General features: G+C 37.2%; 1 protein-coding gene across 1 annotated transcript in view; it reads left to right on the top strand.

The window, feature by feature from the left end:
• elmo3 (engulfment and cell motility 3) overlaps positions 1-21008 on the top strand; it is a 178787-nt gene that overhangs the window by 142234 nt on the left and 15545 nt on the right. The window contains exons 14-18 of the mRNA XM_028809711.2: positions 1669-1777; positions 2304-2440; positions 6569-6732; positions 12081-12193; positions 16971-17075. Of these exons, the coding sequence (XP_028665544.1) occupies positions 1669-1777; positions 2304-2440; positions 6569-6732; positions 12081-12193; positions 16971-17075 (628 nt within the window). The remainder of the gene's footprint in view (positions 1-1668; positions 1778-2303; positions 2441-6568; positions 6733-12080; positions 12194-16970; positions 17076-21008) is intronic.

The raw sequence follows: 21008 nt of genomic DNA, 5'->3' as shown, positions 1-21008 counted from the left end.
AACCTGACTTCATTTGGCATCATCAGCTCACTTTATCCCAAATTATTTTGGCAACAGTTTATGTTAATCCACTTTTTACAATTTAAACTGGAGTCCTAGGGAGGAAGAAGCTTATCTTACCATTATGTACATAGTGCACTTAAGAATACGTAATGTTAGGCAAAAGATAACTTATTCTCCTCAACATTATATTTCATAAAGCAGTGTATCCAGGAAAAAGTAAAACTGACTGTTCCAAAAAGTATGAGCTGAATCTGAATTACCGTGTATACTCACATATAAGTTGGGTCTTGAAACACGAAAAATCAATCATAAAATTAGACCCCGACTTATACAGCCGTTCAAAAATACGACACTTAATTTTTTTTTTACATCTTCTTGCCTCCTCCAGCAGCGCAGTTACCAATTTCTTTCGCCACTTCAATGACGTTTAATTTAAAACTGTTTTCTTCTGATTGAACGCTCCATCGTAGGTAAGGGATGCTCTTACAATAAAGGTGTATGAGGGTGTGAGATACAAAAAACGCAAATCTGTGCAAACGTCGCTCTGGAATAGTTTGGGTATAACAGCGTGGTCACGTAGACACAATACATATAAAAAAAGGCAGTGCGCTCAGTGGTTACTCTCTCAGGTGGGTATTTACATATCATAATCTCTTGGATCTGTAGCGCGTGTTTTCTGTATTCGACTTATATGATCGACATTATAAAATACCGGAAATTATACGGTAAAATCAAGCCCTGACTTATCTGCTGGAGAACTTAAACTCAAGTATATACAGTATGTAAACTCACTGTCGATTAAATCCAACTTTGGGATTTAAGCACTATGAAGGTACACCTGTGATTGTGTATACAATGTTGGCTGCACAAGTGGCTTAAGAAGCCTATTTGGTTACATATGGCTATATATTTCCCTCTCACACATTTTTCATTTCTCATTTTCCCTATCTTCCCATTTCAAGATTGCTTATGTTGTCTGTGCTACCATTATACTTGGTTTGTAAACATGAGCACCCCTCATCCCCTTCTATACTGTTCGCACTTTTTGCCTTGGACACCATTCCAGCCAAGGTGGCATTTGTGTCTTTTTCTAGAAATCCCTTCAGTTACTCTGTAACTTCTGTAAGTCTTATTTTTTCATCCTTCTCTAAAAATAATTCCTCATTTTCGTCCAGTGTCAATAGGTTGTCATCTCCTAGGCTGAAAAATGGTTGCTATATTTTTGATATGGAGATCATTTTAGCCATTCTCTTAGATTTTATACTATCAAGTTTTATACATGTAGCTGTTGCTTTCTCCTGTAGATATTCAGGCAATCCCTTATTTTTTCCATTATTGGTTCGTTGCTTACTGACGTGCTTTCCGGAGTGCACTGGTACTGGAGTTAATATTTTATTTTTAAAAACACCAGTAAGTGGATCACTTGTTATAGCCATTACAACTATTAGGTAATTAATTTGCTGTTCCTTAAATTTACCAAATCAAAAAGTTGTATTGCTTTCAGTCTTTGCCATAAATCCCACAATCAAGCATTAAACCTGCTTTCTGTTTAAATTGTTGCAATTTTTTCTTTTTTGCTTTTTTCATTTGTATGACTCCAGGGTGTGCCAGTGATAGCAACTGAGTCAATGTGTTGAGCAGCCCAAGTCATTTTTGTCTTTTCAGTTTGTTTTAGAGAACAGCAGCCGGGAAGACAAGCATGAATGTCCATTTGCCAGGAGTAGTATCCAGCTCACACAGATGCTGTGTGAAATCCTACGGATCGGGGAGCCTAGTGAGTAAAGACCAAGGATAAAAACAGGTTGGGAAAGGTTTTAGACTTAGATTAGTGCACAGAGTTGAGACGGAGCCTTAACGGAAGATGCTGTTTTCGAATGACTCGGGTAGTTTCACAACGTGTTAAATGGCTTTCAAAATTAATGTTTGATGTCACTTGTAAAGTGACCATAAGTGAACCAGTAAGTAAATGTCTGTCAGTTAACAAACTGAAAAGCACTTTCACTTTTTAAAATGTGCTGTAATCTGTATATTTAATAACATTTTAAGAGGCCTTATCCAAGGTTTATGTAAAATTTTAAAGGTAAATATAGTTAGTCAGCTGTTGACTCAGTATTTTTGCTTTGTGATAGAATCTATTTTAAAGTCTTACTTAACAGTCTTTTAAAACTTGCCTTTTTTTCTGTTGCACTTTTTGTAGTTCTTGTAACAATTTTAAATACCTGCTGCCACCTATGGCATTGAGTTGCAACTGCAAAAAAGCTTCTGATCCTCTAATTAAATTGCACTTGATTTTCCCACAGCTTTTGAGACTGGACAGGACTATTATCCAGTCTTCTTTGCTCAGGATCACCTTCTGGAGGAATTATTCTGTATTTGTATACAACTGCTCAACAAGACATGGAAGGAGATGCGAGCCACACAAGAGGACTTTGACAAGGTGAAATACAAATTCTGCTGTAAAATCTAAACTGTAGTCTTTAGGAATTGGTGTGCTTATCCCAAGCCTCTCTGTAACCTGCTAGTCTTACTGTTTCTCTTGATCATATATATTTTTTTTCTGATTTGTGTTTTACCCTTATAATTCTGTACGCTTTGTAGCTTGCTTGTAAGCAGACCAGTTCTATTATGTCAATTTATTTATATAGCACATTTAAAACAACATAGTAATGCTGTGGCCAAAGTGCTTTACAAAAGTAAAATAAAAGAAAAACAAAACAATTAACATAAAACATAAATAGAAATAAAATATATGAACATAAAATACGTAATAAATAGAAGTAATGTTATATAGTCACAAAGAGGAAACCATCAGTATTACTGAAGGTCACGGAATGCAAGTGAATAGAAATGAGTCTTTAATCTTGTTTTAAACAGTTCAATTGTAGACGACTCCTTTATATGATGAGGTAAAGAGTTCCACAGGCGAGAAGCAGCAGCTACAAAAGCCCTGTCCCCCTTGGTTTTACACTTGGTACGAGGGACAACAAGAGACAACTGACCAGAAGATCTAAGCACTCTAGATGGCTGATGTAAAACACACAGTTCAGATAAATAGGCAGGAGCAAGCCCATGTAAAGATTTAAAAACTAGCAGCAAGATTTTAAAATCAATTCGAAAACTGACAGGCAGCCAGTGTAAAGAAGCTAAAATAGGAGAAACTGAGTCATACTTTCTTGCCACAACCAGAAAGCGAGCGGCAGCATTTTGGACCAACTATAACCTGTGTATCAGGGATTTGTTAATTTGTTATTATCTCCAAAGACCCCTGTAGTCAGTGCTGTGTTTATTAAATATTTTTATTTGTAAACCAGTTTATGTCAGCTTGCCAAACATACAATGTTTTCATAAAGATGTTTGAACATTAGAGTCTCTAATACTGCCTGTTGCTGACAGTATTTATGACCATTAGAAATGTATTAACCAGAGACCAATCAAAATCAGACTACAAGAGGATTTGATAGGATTAAACTCAACAGTGGTCACTGAACTGTGTCAGGAATAAATTCCATTATTGTAAAGTTATCAGAGTTCTGACAAAATTACAGTTTGCAAGTTTTAAAGGGAACATTGTTTTCAGGTGGATACAATAGAACCACAACTTTCAGATTGTTGCATTCTTTTGATATACAATATAAGTCTACTCACTGCCATGGTAAGAACCAGACTGGTAATTTTTGTAAGTTGGGGAAAAATTATTCCTAGTCCATCATTTTCATTGCAGTTTATGTAAACAAATCCCTGACAAGTCAATACAAGAACATACTAGGTCCATCTGATTTTATTTTTGTGTACTATTCAGAAGCTTGGAGAATTGGAAGTGTTCCTTTTATCTAGAAAGTAAACATAGCACATTAGTCACTCTTGCTTATTTAGTTTAATCCAGTAATGTAATCTTTATAAATTGAAAGTCTATAATGTCTTTTCAGAGATGGCACTTTTGGTTTAGATGCTTAACTTGTGATCTTTTGTCCACATCTGTCCCTAGATTGCCAGCATATGACAGATCTGTGCTTTGTCCTATACACAAACCCTAATCCCAGACACAAACAATACAGTGGAAAATAGCCCTTTGAAAGCAGTAGAGGGGAGGGGGGTGAGTGTGTTTCAGAGTATTTTATTTAATCAGCAAAACGTACACACAGAAAAACAAGCCTTACCATTTTCATTCTGGCAAGCCTGGAAGTGTACTGTAAGTGACTATTTTGGATAAAGTTTCTTCAGTAGTAAGATTGCTCTGCTTCTCTTTTTAAATTAATTTGCTAAAAACTAACAATTGTCATAAAGACCGTTTCAAGCAGTAAGCAACAAAAGCTGCTACTTATTTATTATTTTCTCTTTGACGATTTTTTTTAACAAAAGGAAATTAAGTTTGGCTCCTGTAGGGGTGTTTGAACTTTTCTGCATTTTAAAACAGGCTGTTGTATATGTATGCTTTTTATTTGCTGCCGGAATGCGCTAAATTCTTAACATTCTTAGTTTTTTTTTTTTGTTGTTTGTTTGAATGAGTGCAGAAGCTGTGCCCATTGGAAATTTAAAGTAATCCAGTAGGTAGATCTCTTAAAAAGGCAAAAGTATTCCAAGGTGTTTATACTTTTTGACTCCAATATCTGCATGGAAAGGATTGACTATATTTGATACCTAAAGCCATCACATTCAAACCCAACGTACTTTAAGAAAGTCTTTTCTTTGTGAGTATACATGTAAATTGTCCAGGATTTCAGAAGCCATAACATTTTATAAATATTTATAGCATTGAAAAATATCGTGGAAGCACATATCATATTTATCAAAGATTGATGTTGCCTGTATTAGAGTGGAGAAGTGCTGTGTCGACCAGCCATGCATATCCCTTCCTGTAAGATTTATCTTAAGAGTTCGTTCACACTTGCACTGAAGCAGGCATCAGGATCATCATGTATAAGATATGAACGTTCCTCAGTCTTTAACAACAACCTGCAATGTTTGCACTTTAATTTTTATCCCAGGCCTGAAAGCTAGATTTAAATTTAAAACTCATATTTAATATGTGAACAGATGCCAGTCCGAAAAAAAAGGTATAATTTAAAATTTATGTGAAAAATATGAACAAAGCAAATCTGACTATAGTCATAATTTAGGAGCATAGAAGTATTTATAAATGAGATTTGATATACTGAGGCTATCTGCAGTAATGTTCACATACTGCCTGTGTTATAATCAGATAGGCACCTTTTCTGTTGCAAATTCGCCTAAAATCTAAACATCTCTCTCTGTCTAAGTCCCATTTAGACATCAGTTCTATTTGGCAGAGTTAGTTTGTGCATGCTATTCATTTTTGGCTTGCTTTATTTGGTATATATATTCAACATCACCTTGTTTAAATTCAGCATTTTCAAGCTGTACATTCTGCTGTCATGTTTTGTTTATCACTCTGATTTTCCAATTTAAGTATTTCTTTGAAAGTTTGTTTATTCTTGTTTTGACAATGTCAACCTGTGTAAACCTGCCAACTATACATTCATAGCTTATCAGAGAAACAAATGTGTGTGTGTGTATTTGATTTGTTGATTAATTAAGCTGTATTGAATTCCAACCAAAAACAGTCTAAAAGAACAGAATGTTCCCAAAAGAAATTTATAAAAGTTTTTTCCTTCAGTTATATTATTATTACGATATTATGTTATATATTATGAGGTGTTGATTTAAACAGTATATCACCTATAAATATTAAATGTTTAAACAAGAGAATAAGGCCTCATAAATTAAAAATTATTACATAAATACAGTAGAAACCATGTTTTTCAACTGGTAAACATGAGTAGTAAAGAAGGAGCACTTAGATAGCATGTTTCAAAAGAAAGCCCCAGTTGGGGGTCGATGGCAAATAAACATTGCATTTGCAGAAAAGAATTTCCAAAGGTATTAGGTGTAGCATGATTCTGTTGCTTTAAACCAAGGAGAGCAGATATGGTGGAGGTTCCTACTATTTACTAAACATATTTCTTACTCTGATATTTGCCAATAGTGTCTTGTATCTACTGAGATATGCAAGACAGAGCAGGTCACTGTATTTCCTTTAAGCTATTTATGTACAGTTTCAACCTTTGAAGTACTGCTTTGTGAAACCATTTTTGTATTTAATGTGTGCGGTTAGATACTTGCCTCATTTTAGCGTCTAAATGTATTGCTTTTGTCATGAAAGAAGTGCTGACTGACTATGATGTGCACACAACTTGGATTGAATGATAAAACAATGGTTAGTGCAGCTGCCTCATGGATTTAGCACCCTGGTTTGAATCCTACATCTGGCAGCTGGCAGCTTGTGTGGAATTTGCACTTTGCATCTGTCTGGGTTTACTTCCCATTTAGATTCTAAATTGGTCCTGTCTCAGTATGGGCATCAGTATTTAAATGAGTGGGCACTACAATGGGCTGGGGTCCTGTCTTGGCCATTTCTTGCCTTGTGTCCTGTGTTACTGGGATAGTCTCTAGTCCCAGAATATTGCAGACTCCATGATTCATGCTCTGCGAATATGAACTACCCACATCCAGGTCCAAATGTAATATTATCTTCTGTTTTCTGTAGGTTATGCAGGTAGTTCGGGAGCAGATAACACGAACCCTGTCCAGCAAGCCCACCTCTCTGGAGTTGTTTAAAAATAAAGTGAATGCTCTCAACTACAGTGAGATTCTTAAACTGCGACAGACTGAGCGCCTTCACCAGGAGGAAACTCTTGCACCCCCTGTGTTGTAAGTACGATGAGAAAGTAAAAATAACAGGAATATTACCTCAGTGACCTGTTCTGATAAGGAATATCATCTTAATGGTGTACTACAAGTGATGTAATGAATTGGATCTTTTGAAATATTAATATGATATTATTTAAACATAAAACTAATATTTAATGGTAAAGTGACTCTTTTATCCCTATAGTTCCTTTGTGTCTCACATAACATGCAGACACTGCCACACTAGACCTCCAAGCCGTGTTGTGACTTACTTGTATGGTAATCCCTCCTCCATTGCGGGGGTTGCGTTCCAGAGCCACCCGCGAAATAAGAAAATCCGCAAAGTAGAAACCATATGTTTACATGGTTATTTTTATATTGTCATGCTTGGGTCACAGATTTGCGCAGAAACACAGGAGGTTGTAGAGAGACAGGAACGTTATTCAAACACTGCAAACAAACATTTGTCTCTTTTTCAAAAGTTTAAACTGTGCTCCATGACAAGACAGAGATGACAGTTCCGTCTCACAATTAAAAGAATGCAAACATATCTTCCTTTTCAAAGGAGTGTGCGTCAGGAGCACAGACTGTCAGAAAGATAGAGAGGAAAGCAAACAAATCAATAGGGCTGTTTGGCTTTTAAGTATGCGAAGCACCGCGGCACAAGGCTGTTGAAGGCGGCAGCTCACACCCCCTCCGTCAGGAGCAGACAAAGAGAGAGAGAGACAGAGAAAAACAAACATCAAAAATCAATATGTGCCCTTCGAGCTTTTAAGTATGCGAAGCACCGTGCAGCATGTCGCTTCACGAAGCAGCTGCACAGAAGGTAGCAACGTGAAGATAATCTTTTAGCATTTTTAGACTAGCGTCCCTATCGTCTAGGTGTGCAAACAGCCCCCCTGCTCAATCCCCCTACATCAGGATCAGAGAAAGTCAGCGCAAGAGAGAGAGAGAAAAGTAAGCTGGGTAGCTTCTCAGCCATCTGCCAATAGCGTCCCTTGTATGAAATCAACTGGGCAAACCAACTGAGGAAGCATGTACCAGAAATTAAAAGACCCATTGTCCTCAGAAATCCGCGAACCAGCAAAAAATCCGCGATATATATTTAAATATGCTTACATATAAAATCCGCGATAGAGTGAAGCCGCAAAAGGCGAAGCGCGATATAGAAAGGGATTACTGTAATTCTTTTTTTTTTTTCCCTCCAAACTAAACCTTTTGATTGCTGATTGACTCTTCATGAGGTATAAGAACATACATCACAATATTAGAAAAACCTATGAACCTGTTAAATTCATTCACTTGATTGAATTTACATATAAATGCTTAATAATCTTATTATTGTATAGTAGTAGTATTTGGTGTGTTTTTTAAAAGCAAGAGCATTCCTGTGAGGTCCTGTTAGGGAGAGTAAACTATATGAATGCATGGCCTGCTTGATGCATATTACACTGTATCTCTCAAAAATTAAACTTCATTTGCCTCTCTGTCTTGCTCCTTTATTGGTTGCTTTAGCCAGAGTAAACTATTTATGAAATTTGCTTAAAGGCCTTCTTCTTGTTTGTTGATTTGTACATCCTGTCAGCACTACCCTACCATATTCCTTTCGTGGTCTAAAGAGGAATGAATTTCTCTGTTGATAAATCATATTTGTTTGGAGGCTTTATAGAAAGACTACAGGTAACAAGGTTGGAATCCAAGTGATGCCAAGGTATTTGGCAATAAACACTCACGTCTTCTATCATACTAAATTAAATGGACATAACAGCATAAGTATAATTTTGGAGAATTTAGTAATGTATTTTTTGAAAAGATACAATATGTACCTCACAATTCATTAATATGCTATATGTTGAAATACTCTTAAGGCACTGGGAATGCTGTAGGCCTAGACAATCTGATATTATCTAAAAACCAAGCGTCCATTATGTTACACACAGTCTTCCTGCTGGACATGTGTAAAATATTTTCTTGGGCAAGACAAGTGCTATTAGCTGTTCAAGGCTGGACATACCAATCACTTGTATGTATGCCTTTGATCTTCTACCCATGAAGTTAAATGAATAAAGTTAAACACAACTCCATACATATGAAGTAATTGCAGCAGTTTTGCATTATTTATATAAGGGGTGTCAAAATCTTTTGGGTGGGGGGGCACAGTGGTTACAAGTCTTTCATTCCAACCACAATTATTGCCCCTAATGGAATACACCTTTATTAACTTAATTTAAACTAGCTTGCTTTTTAATATTCAGAGTGCTTGTTTGTTTTTTTTCTTTCTTAATCAAAGTCAAACAATAATGAGATGCAATGTGTGCCAACTGATGACACCTAATACAGGGGTCTCAAGATAAGTAACTAGAGGGGCCACCATTGTGGCTATAATCAATATCTTAATGATAAGACCATTTTTGCTGTTAATGAAATACATTGTGTAACTGCTTGGCTTCTTAACCTACTCATTCTGCCACACAAGACATTTCCAAAGCTGGCGATTTCCATTTTTCTTAAATCACCACATTAGAGCAAACAAATATTCCCCATACCTTTTGCTGTTTTTTTCTTTTAAAAAAGAAACAATGAAAGGTTCAGAAACTTTAAAAAAGCATGTTATTTAAAATTATGGCAAATGACATATGTTCCATTATAAACAGTATTTGGTTACTAATTAAAGAAGTGGTTGGAAAGAAAACCTACTGCCACTGTGGTCCTCTAAGATCTGACATTATCCTTAGTATTGTGGGTTTCCAAGCACTGACAGAAGTTAGTTAGGAATGTATTACTTTTACCAAAATATTTGTCACGCTTGGCTACAATGAAGACCCTTTTCAATGTTGATGGATAAGTTTAGTAATTTTCAAATCAGTTAGTCCTTCACAATCATTGTACATATTCATTTTCACATAAAATTCTGTTCTGAAGTGAACTGTTTGTTTATAAATTTAAAAAATATCTTGTGTGTTCTTGCAGCTTACAATGGGGATGAAGGGTACATGGGTCCATATGTGGAAAAGCATTCAAATTTACCAAATACATCCACTTTGAAGCAGCAAAGGTTTTGATTCAAGAAAAATACACTTTCCACATTTATGAGGCAACCTTGTGATATTCAAATTAAACTAATAAATAATTATTTTATCACAAATTCTTGGAATTATTTTTCTTTGGTAAAAATACATTTCCTATTTGCTTGTCTGCTTACAGCCTCTGTTGTGCGTGTAAAACATTATTTTTTGCCCATTACATTCTGTGTTGTTATAAATTTTACATAGCCTACAGAGCAAGATTCACGCGAAGTGGCAGCATAGTGAAAAGATCACATAAGAGTGTAATTGTACTTTGTTCTGACACTGCACTTAAACCTTGTTTATACTTACTATGTGAAGCTTGCATACAGATGACAACGCAATGCATGCGCTGTCAGCAACCAAAACGCATTTATGCTTGTGGCAGCCTGTTCAGTCGATGCATTAATACTCCCCTAGTCTGTAGGTGGCAGTTTTTGGTCAATGTCACATACCTAACAGTGTCACAGCAGAGGAAGTGAGACTCTGCTGATGGAGGAAAAGTTGTGCCTGTTATTAATGGCTTCAGGAGGAAAGAAAAGGAGAGTGTGGAATGTCAGACCCCTTAACCAAAACCTGTGAAAGGATGGCAAGTATAATATTCTCATTAGTGGGGTGACCTACTTCATGAACAGATGCACTTCAAATATTTTTGCATGTCTATCTTACGCTTTGATGACCTGTTGCACCATGTGTGGTCTTGTGTTCATCATTCTGGAACCTACATAACCAACCTTATCTTGAAATCCACCACATCTAGTTAGAAAAAATTCCATATGCAACACGTTCAAGGAAGCATGTCACTGTGTCTTTAGCCATTTTTGCCATGTGGCCAGCATGAGCAGCAATCATATGTCAGGCATAAACCAGGATTTAAAGAGCAATTTAGCAGCTCGGAGACACATCCAGAGTCTGTTGGCCCTGATGTATGGCCAGTGGCAAGGAGCTGGGGGAAAGAGTGACATACACTTGAGCACAAGGACACGAAGCCAGGTGGTACAGTTTGTGTGGGCAAAAGGGTGAAGCAGCTGGGAGTACATGTCACCACCAAATGTCTGAGAGGCATGATGGAAGCGGTCACTGGAAAAAACAAAGTCCTTTTTAGGGCTACCTCAACAGTAGTCGATATAAAGTGGCTAATTCCATTCAGCTGTCTCTCTCGCAGTGCCCAGGTCATTACTTTATATTCTCTCACTGAGGCACACACATGCATTATCAATTCAGCAGTCGCATGAAATAAGGTATATTTGCGAAATAATGAAATAAGCCTCTGTATAGTGAAAGAATAGAAGCAATCATAAGTGTGACGTTTTCAGTTATTTTTGCCTAGTTGTCTACAGAACAGAGACTGCAACTCACATCTGGGCATAAATACCCAATGTCAATAATCGCACTTGACGATGACTTTCTGAGTTGAATCCATCACCCAGGCCTGAAAGATACTGCAGAGGAAGATAAGTGGCGGAGTAAAGTGTATAGTCAGTCTACTTTTAAAACGGCTGAATATCACAACAATGTTTTCTTTTTTTTCTTCTTAAAACTATGTGGATATGCGGTTTTGCAATATATATGTATCTGAAGGAATGGATCAATAGCCAAACATTTTTGCCTTGAAAAATGGATGTATTGGGCAATTTCTAGGCTTTTCTTAGTAATGGGATCCCGGTACTCTTTGCCTCCATACAAGAGGCAAGAGCAGCCTAGTTATTTTTTTAAATTTGTAAAATATGCTTCACTTTAAAACACATTTTCATGTGTCAAATTAATATATACCATGATTATGAAGAAATAACTATGCAAACTGGTTTAGATTTTTCTAGACTAGTACTAATTCACTAGACCCCAGTCCCATGAGCATGCATGGATCTGACTCTTTGTGTATGTGGCTCACTTTTATATTTTTCTGTATAGGAGGATGAGTATGTTTTTCACAAGATGAATAAGCAATTTGAATAGTCAGAGGAACAGGATAGTCAAACTGAGACTGAAACTTATTAGAATTTAATTTCAGAGCTATTTAAATCTGGTATTGTAGGTGACTAGAAGTCACAGTGGCATTAGCTTACCATAAATTGGCCATAATGCTTAAACATGTTCACAAAAGTACTGTTAGAATTATTACTTTTTGTGCAAGTAAATATACAATACAAACTTTTACTTTCTGAGATATGAGATGATTGTACTTTATGGATGTAAAGCTTTAGAATATATAGAATCTACATCAGACTTTAAATGCAAATATTAGCATACTTAGAAAATTGTGAGCCAGCATCCCAGGAATATTAATTGCTTCTTTTTCCACAGAGAATTAAAGGAGAGACTAAAACCGGAACTGCTGGAGTTGATCCGACAGCAGAGGCTCAACCGCCTCTGTCATGGAACACTTTTCAGGAAAATCAGCAGTCGGAGACGACAAGGCAAGTGAGCAAAGTTTAAAACCAATTTTTTTGTTCTCAAATTTATATCTTAAGCCAGTTATTAGGAACTATGCACTACTATTGTTATATACCCAAACAGAAAAATATCAATGTCTGAAACTTTTCAGAAAAATAATAAACAATATATGCTAGGCTATCAGTTGCATAATGTTTTTTTTTTCCCACACTATTTTTGCTAAAACTTGACAGGTATATTTATATGTCAAGTGTTACATATAATTTCAGTTTAGGCAATTTGTCTTGCCATGGTGACCAAAAAAAAACTATCATTGTACATTAAATCTTCACTACTGAATTAGGAATGCTGTGCTCCTTATTATGTAGCATAATCAGATAGTTACAGCCGCTGTGTGGCACGGTCAGTCAGTGTCCTGAAGATTGGAACTGTGTGAGTGTAGATCACCCAGGGAAATTACAATACTGAGTACCACAGTAAATCAAGCACTGCCACTAAGTATTTAACGTTGATCCCTGTGCACTCACTCACTCATTCACCACCAGACCTCAGTGCTAATTGTATATTCCGACCAAATGCATGTGCAGTTAGCCATGTGGCGCAGGAGTGTATCAAAACAAATTTTAAAGGAGTCTGACCTCCCCACCCCCAAAGTCAAAAAACATTTCAGACCCTGTAAAATAATAATAATAAAGGATGTATTACTATTTAAAAGGCTTTAATGACTTCTTGATTAAAGAAAAAATTGTAAAACACCTGCAAAAATATATTACCAATAAAAAATTGGTGCCAACTGTGTGGAGCTGCAACAGAGTGAGCACTGCTGCATGCCATGGCCAATCAGTGACCTCAAGGACACTTAAAAGACCCTTGCACCAATACAATCCTCTCAAAACTAGTTTAGTTCCCCTTCTCCATTGACTTCAGTATATTTCACAGAGTTCAGTGAAGTTCCCAAACATTTCTACAATTTATGCTAAACCTGGGTAGGAGCAAAATCTATGGAGTCCAAGTTTCATTTCATATACAGTTTTGCAGAATTGCACCAAAAATTTGTTTGGCATGTGATTTTGCAAGTGCAGAATGTTAAACACAATTAAATGATTTTTTTAAAATAATGTTTATGGTGTTGAAAAAAGAATATAGCCTCCTAAGGGTTATTCCACAATCAAAACCACCGTCTCCTTTAGCCACACTCCAAAGATGGTGCTGCTGCCCTAGTCTCCATGTGGCTCCAGCTGCTCTTACCTATCTCCTGCTTTGCCTGCCTGCACAGTAACACTGCCGGTTCCACCTCACACCACTCATTTTTAGGGTCAGAGTTGATACCATCTGCGCTCACTGTCTCCAACTCTATGAGCTTATCCAAACCAGAATCATTCTGGAGAATCACTGACAGCCATACACCCATGCCAGTGAATTTAACCAGCAGTGTCCCTTACCACACTTTACACTAGAATATACAGAGTGATTCAAAAAGATTCATCCGATTTCAAAGTGCCGTATTTTTATAGCCGTGCGGCGCCTAGGAACCAATCACATACCAATTGAAAGAGGTAGTCATAGAGTTTCTGACTGTCAGAAGATGATGGCTTCCTTCAGTCTGCGAGTCTGACCCCTGAGCAGAAAGCATTTTCCGCAAAAATTTCTGTATTTCATGAATCGGTATACTTTCAACTTATACAACATGGATTGGAGAATGCACTTCCGCAAAAAAAGACATGCTGAGTTGAGTATGGTATGAATTTGACTATCGCATTGATGGAGGAGGTTATATTGAGCACTTGTAAAATTACATGATAAACTTTATGCTCACCTAAACCATTTACAATTTACTGCATTGTTCTGTAATGATTTATAAGTGAAATAAATCATTTTGAAATCGGATTAATCTTTTTGAATCATCCTATATTTTCTCATGTTTTGGCACATGGAGAAAAATTTGGCAGATTGAGATGAAAGTATATTTTAATGATGTGAACTTTCATTGGTTCAGAAAAAAATATTTGTTTTGTTAATTTTTTATTACTAGCTTGCTGTGGACAGGAAATTCTTTATATAGTTAATTTATTTCAGAATTGCAATTTTCAAAAAGGAGTCCTTACTTAATGAATATTCATCTATAAAGGATTAAATTGAAAACTTTTGCATATGTTGACCATTTACCTTTACCTTTACCAGTCAAGGGAAAACAAAAATGATTCTAGCATATAGTTAGCCTGAGTGAAGTGGAAAGCACTCAATAAAGAGAAAATGTTTTTGTAAACATTTCTCAGTATATTCTAGGATAAATTTAATTTAAGTAATTGTCATCTTATACAACATATTTTTCTAATCAGATTAATGGGCATTCATTACTCAAAAAGCAACTCCATTTCCAAATATACCAGAGATTAATATGATACTGATCATTTATTTTTTTACACATGAATGGCAAACAATGTGCTTTTTACTGAGAGTAAATTAGTTATTTTTTTTACAGTTCTTTGTTATGTATTGTAGTTAAAGTATCTGCCGATATTTATCTTTTCAAGTAATCATTTTTTTCCAAATTATAACATGAATAGGAAAGGAATAGAGTTCACATGTTGAAGAAGCGTATCAACAGAAAGATTTAAATTTCCCTCAATGTACACAGTTCTGTATTTCATGAATCAGGGTATACTTTCAACTTATACAACATGGATTGGAGAATGCACTTTTACAAGTTTACATTTTAGTTGAAGATATATTGTAATGAGTATTTGCTAAATTTGTGGTGTATAAGAAACTGGTTATAGGCATGTCAGAGAATATTGGTCTCAGTAGGTTAAAACAATGTTAGAAATTCTTGTGGCATGACACAGGCAAAGGCACTACATACAGTGCATCCGGAAAGTATTCACAGCGCATCACTTTTTCCCCATTTTGGTATGTTACAGCCTTATTCCAAAATGGATTAAATTCATTTTTTCCTCAGAATTCTACACACAACACCCCATAATGACAACGTGAAAAAAGTTTACTTGAGGTTTTTGCAAATGTATTAAAAATAAAAAAATTGAGAAAGCACATGTACATAAGTATTCACAGCCTTTGCCATGAAGCTCAAAATTGAGCTCAGGTGCATCCTGTTTCCCCTGATCATCCTTGAGATGTTTCTGCAGCTTAACTGGAGTCCACCTGTGGTAAATTCAGTTGGATGGACATGATTTGGAAAGGCACACATCTGTCTATATAAGGTCCCACAGTTGACAGTTCATTTCAGAGCACAAACCAAGCATGAAGTCAAAGGAATTGTCTGTAAACCTCTGAGACAGGATTGTCTCGAGGCACAAATCTGGGGAAGGTTACAGAAACATTTCTGCTGCTTTGAAGGTCCCAATGAGCACAGTGGCCTCCATCATCCGTAAGTGGAAGAAGTTCGAAACCACCAGGACTCTTCCTAGAGCTGGCCGGCCATCTAAACTGAGCGAGAAGAGCTATAGTCAGGGAGGTGACCAAGAACCCGATGGTAACTCTGTCAGAGCTCCAGAGGTCCTCTGTGGAGAGAGGAGAACCTTCCAGAAGGACAACAATCTCTGCAGCAATCCACCAATCAGGCCTGTATGGCAGAGTGGCCAGATGGAAGCCACTCCATAGTAAAAGGCACATGGCAGCCCGCCTGGAGTTTGCCAAAAGGCACCTGACGGACTTTCAGACCATGAGAAAGAAAATTCTCTGGTCTGATGAGACAAAGATTGAACTCTTTGGTGTGAATGCCAGGCGTCACAATTGGAGGAAACCAGGCACTGCTCATCACCAGGCCAATACCATCTCTACAGTGAAGCATGGTGGTGGCAGCATCATGCTGTGGGGATGTTTTTCAGCGGCAGGGACTGGGAGACTAGTCAGGATAAAGGGAAAGATGACTGCAGCAATGTACAGAGACATCCTGGATGAAAACCTGCTCCAGAGCGCTCTTGACCTCAGACTGGGGCAACGGTTCATCTTTCAGCAGGACAACGACCCTAAGAACACAGCCAAGATATCAAAGAAGTGGCTTCAGGACAACTCTGTGATTGTCCTTGAGTGGCCCAGCCAGAGCCCAGACTTGAATCCGATTGAACATCTCTGGAGAGATCTTAAAATAGCTGTGCACCGACGCTTCCCATCCAACCTGATGGAGCTTGAGAGGTGCTGCAAAGAGGAATGGGCGAAACTGGCCAAGGATAGATGTGCCAAGCTTGTGGCATCATATTCAAAAAGACTTGAGGCTGTAATTACTGCCAAAGGTACATCGACAAAGTACTGAGCAAAGGCTGTGAATACTTATATACATGGGATTTCTCAGTTTTTTATTTTTAATAAATTTGCAAAAACCTCAAGTAAACTTTTTTCACGTTGTCATTATGGGGTGTTGTGTGTAGAATTCGGAGGAAAAAAATGAATTTAATCCATTTTGGAATAAGGCTGTAACATAACAAAAGGTGGAAAAAGTGATGCGCTGTGAATACTTTCCGGATGCACTGTATATAGTCAAGATTTTACACAACACATAGAATTTAATTACGGTCCAGTTAGGTTAGAAATTTGGTAGATGACTACCCTTTATAGAGTCTACCAGAAAGTAGGAGGTTTTTGGTTGTCATCCTTCAGTGTCAGTGAAGTAGTATAAACCTACTATCTATAGTATCTGGGTATTTCATTTTCTAATGTTAGTCTAAGAGCTCAAATATTTTTAGCATTATATTTGGCCTTATATGCATTATGCACTAATGCATGAAAAGTTACATGAGGTTTACTACCTGTAGTTCTGAGAGCTGTGTTTTTCTGATTCAGACAAGCTATGGTACTGTCGACTTTCTCCTAATCATAAAGTGCTGCACTATGGAGATGTGGATGAAGAGACAGACTGTCCTCCAATTGAGACACTTCAAGAAAAAAGTAAGTGACCATTTTGGCATGTCATTGTTTGTAGGGAAGGGTTGCTTGGAGCTGCATACATTTGCTGCCATTGCACCCAAGAACTGCAATGGGCAGAGGGGGTACCAGTGCAAGAAAATGTAGAGGCTCATGGAGACTATTATTCTCCTAGGAAGCTAAAGTTTAAGTGACCGAGCAGGTGCCAGGTGTCGTTGTCTTCTCCTTTGAGAGACATGAAATTGAGGGCTGACAAGAGACCACAGTACTTCCTGTTAAGACAGGAACACAAGGTTTCTTACAGGAGAAGCTGGGATAAAATTTTCCACTTTAAAATAAGGTTAGGGAATAATTTTAAGGAGCCAGTGCTCTACTGTCCATCTACTTAATATAGAGAAGGCATGCCAAAGAATGCCACCCCGATCCTGGAATTGATTCCAGATCTTGGCCAAAAATGAATGTAATTGAGAGTTAAAGTCCCCATCTTAAGAGTCTGTAACTGGAAGAGGATTGGGGCAAGTTGCACTGATAAAAGAGAGGTGAGAAATATACGTTTGTATAATCCATTCAACTTGTATGTGTGCATCATAGATTTGTACTGTATAGATGGTTGTTGAGCCACCCTACATGGCAGAGATGGAGGGTTGTGTAGATACTCCCTTTTGGGCAGCAGGGTGGTTTTGCTTTTTTCATTTCTTTCCCTTTATGCCTTGTGTTATGCTTAGATGTATGCTTTTCATGTACATTTAAATAATAAGCAAACAATTGATTCTTCTTCGGATTCTTTCACGTGTGGTGACTTTACCTCGAGAGTGTTCTTTCCTATTACTGTATGCATAATGCTGTTTTTTTAAATGGCATGAATTCTGACTAATATAGTTGAGCATGTCTCGCCATCCAAAGCAAAGGTAAATTTAAAGCACTCTTATTTGTTGACAATTATGTTTGAGAAGGAGACCAACACCCTCCAAACATAATATGTACAGTAATAGTTTTCTCTAGCTACTGGTGCAGATATGTCTGAAAATAACAATACTTTTTCTCTGTTCACCTAATCCATTCTGGTGCAGTGGTAGATAAAAATGAAGGCTTCAGGTAAAGTACCAGTGTCAGGGATCTGTAGCTAACAAGTGCTACACACGTTTTACATGTCAAACTACTGTAATCAACAATAGTTTTAATCAATCAACATATGGTAAATGCATGTAGAAACAAATCCACATGATGTAATAGCCCTAGACTGCCTGTGAACCCTTAACACTAGAATTACCAGAGCCTACGAAAAAACCCGTATATCCGGCCCACCTTAAATCGCTTCTTAAATCCGTTCACACCTCTCCGCCAGCATTCTTTGTCCTCTAAATGTGCTGATAAAAGACAAGCTGCCAGCAGCCGGCTATTCCATCCCCCCACCGACTTAGAACGTGAGCAAAGTTTTCCCAGCTCACGCCTTGATTGATTATGTGGGAGTGAAGTGGAGTTTTACAGTGGAAATAAGAGATTGTTATTCTAAAGTAATCTGTGTAAACACATTGTTAAAACAGAAACTTTGTCATATTTTAGTAATAAATGTTACAAAATGTAGGCATAAAGTATAGAACAGGGGTCTGCAACCTTCACTATCAAAAGAGCCATTTTGCCCCCTCTTCCTCCAAAGAAAAATAGTCTGGAGCCGCAAAACATAACACAGCTTATAAACTTTTAAAAGTTTTAATCTTTTTTTAGATTTTACATGTTACAACCACGGAATACAACAAACAGAAGTGCAGTGTGCATGTGTAGGCCTACTTTGAAATAAATTTAACTGAACTCTGCAGGCCTATTTGAGTCCTTCCTATACCTGTATAAAATTAAAATAAAAACTAGCCCACTTTAATATAAATAAAACATTTAGCTGTAGCTTAGCAGCTTTAAAAAAGTAAACATAAAATTCCATTTCAGTGTGCTGAATCAACTGAAGCACCTGAACATACAAAAAAACCTACATCAGCTCCGGGTCCGAAATGAATGTGTTTTTTTTTTTTTTTTTTTTTAAATATTAGCCTATTAAATGCTATTGTTCTCACCTGTTTAATGTGACTTCTGTTTCTGAAGTTCGCTGCAGATCATCTCTAGCACTTTGAGCTACTTTTTGTATGAAAATGTGCTATATAAATAAATGTTGTTGTTGTTCTATGTCGGGGCTGTACGATGTGACTTTGACCTTCACACAGGACTGCAGGCTTATGTGTGAGGTGGGAGAGATATTTGGACTTTATGAAGTTCATTCTTGAGAAAACTTGCTCACATAAGTATGTTGAGCCAAAGATGGACAGGACTCCAAATGCATATTTTTTCATGTTCATATATGTTTCGGGAATGGCACTCCATGTATTGAAAACAAGTTTGTCGGGTTTGGGGAGGTTTTCAGTATCAGTCCATTTGTGCTCTTTAGCGAGAGTAGCCTTCTGACGGGCGACTTCTTCAAGATCCGCTGTCAGGCATTTGAACTTGGACACCCATAAATCTTTATCCGCTATGCGGCCAGTTCAATTTCTAGATCGGCTTACTTACTCCTGTGAATGCGGATGTGTTCAGCAGGGATGGGTCGATGTCCAGGGAAGGAGAGAGTGTTTTTTTTCTTTCTGAACTCACTGAATCTTTCTCTAAATGCAGCTTGCATTGCAATAATTGTACGGTGGAAATAATCACAATTTATGTGAATGTTCACTGCTTTGAACTCTCTCAGGGAGGGGAAGTGAGAGAGTGTACCTTTCTGTACATCTCTGGCAAACACTGTCATCATGCGCTCAAACACCAAAACATCCTACGCCAAAACATTTAAAGTCAGAGAATAGATGCTCTGATATTTTTATGAACGATTCTTTAATGTATTCTCCGTCTGTGAACGGCTTACCCCTCCTTACGATCTCTTGAGCTGCCACAAAACTAGCAGCTGTAGTTGATTGTGGAGAAGTGATCCACTTTTTGAAAGTATTGTTTGCTCTGTTCAGCTTTCCGTTGCAGTTCCGAAATTGCTCTCTTTCGCTCATCTTCACTTGGGTATTTTTCAGTGAATGCTGAGTGCTTGTTTCGAAAATGTCTTTCAACGTTACATTTTTTGTTGTTCGATAATTTATCGCCACATATTAAGCACACCGGTAAGCCAGCGTCGTTGGCGGTGAAGGCAAATGCTTCTGTCCACGCAGAATTAAACTCTCTGTTCTCTTCTGGGATTTTTCATTTTTGGGATTTATTCATGGTTAGTGCAGGGGTCGCACACTCCAGAAGCCACCTGCAGGTAAAGGCGAGGGCTATAGACATAGATGTGACGCATATTTTAGTTGACAAATTATAAATAAAAAATAAAAATAAAAATTAGATGTTAAAGTGTATAACAGTAGTAGTAGTAAATAAACATTATATATATTACATATATTATATACAAATTAAATTAAGAAATTGCCGTTATTCATTTTCATGTTTTGTTTTTTTTTTGTCAAGGCCAAAAGGAGCCATTACAAGGAGGCTGAAGAGCCGCATGCGGCTCCAGAGCCGCGGGTTGCCGACCCCTGGTATAGAATGTGTAAAGCCTGAATTCCAAAGATCAAATAAACACTTTCACAAAAGGTTCAAAGATGATACAACAGTTTCCGTGGCATAGCGCGCTAAGATTTGCTTCTCAGATCGCAGCAGCTTTGCCGTGCCTCACAGACCTAAGTTCGATTCCCCTCTGGGGATAAAGTGTTACTTTTTTTTTTTCTTTTTAACCTCAAAACGGACATAAAATTTATAAATTGGTATGCACTGTCAGTTAATGAGATCGTTATATTTTCATGTGGGATGCTCCTTTTAAAATATTTTTTTAACAATTGAGACTGCAATTAACAGGAACAACTGTCCTTATAACTGTTATTTTTAAGATCCATAATACACAGACAGACGAGCACAGGCAGAGATATATAAATAAACAGGGAA

This window comes from Erpetoichthys calabaricus, chromosome 9, assembly GCF_900747795.2.
Source record: "Erpetoichthys calabaricus chromosome 9, fErpCal1.3, whole genome shotgun sequence".
NCBI lineage: Eukaryota > Metazoa > Chordata > Cladistia > Polypteriformes > Polypteridae > Erpetoichthys > Erpetoichthys calabaricus.
This window is presented reverse-complemented; position numbering and strand designations above follow the sequence as displayed.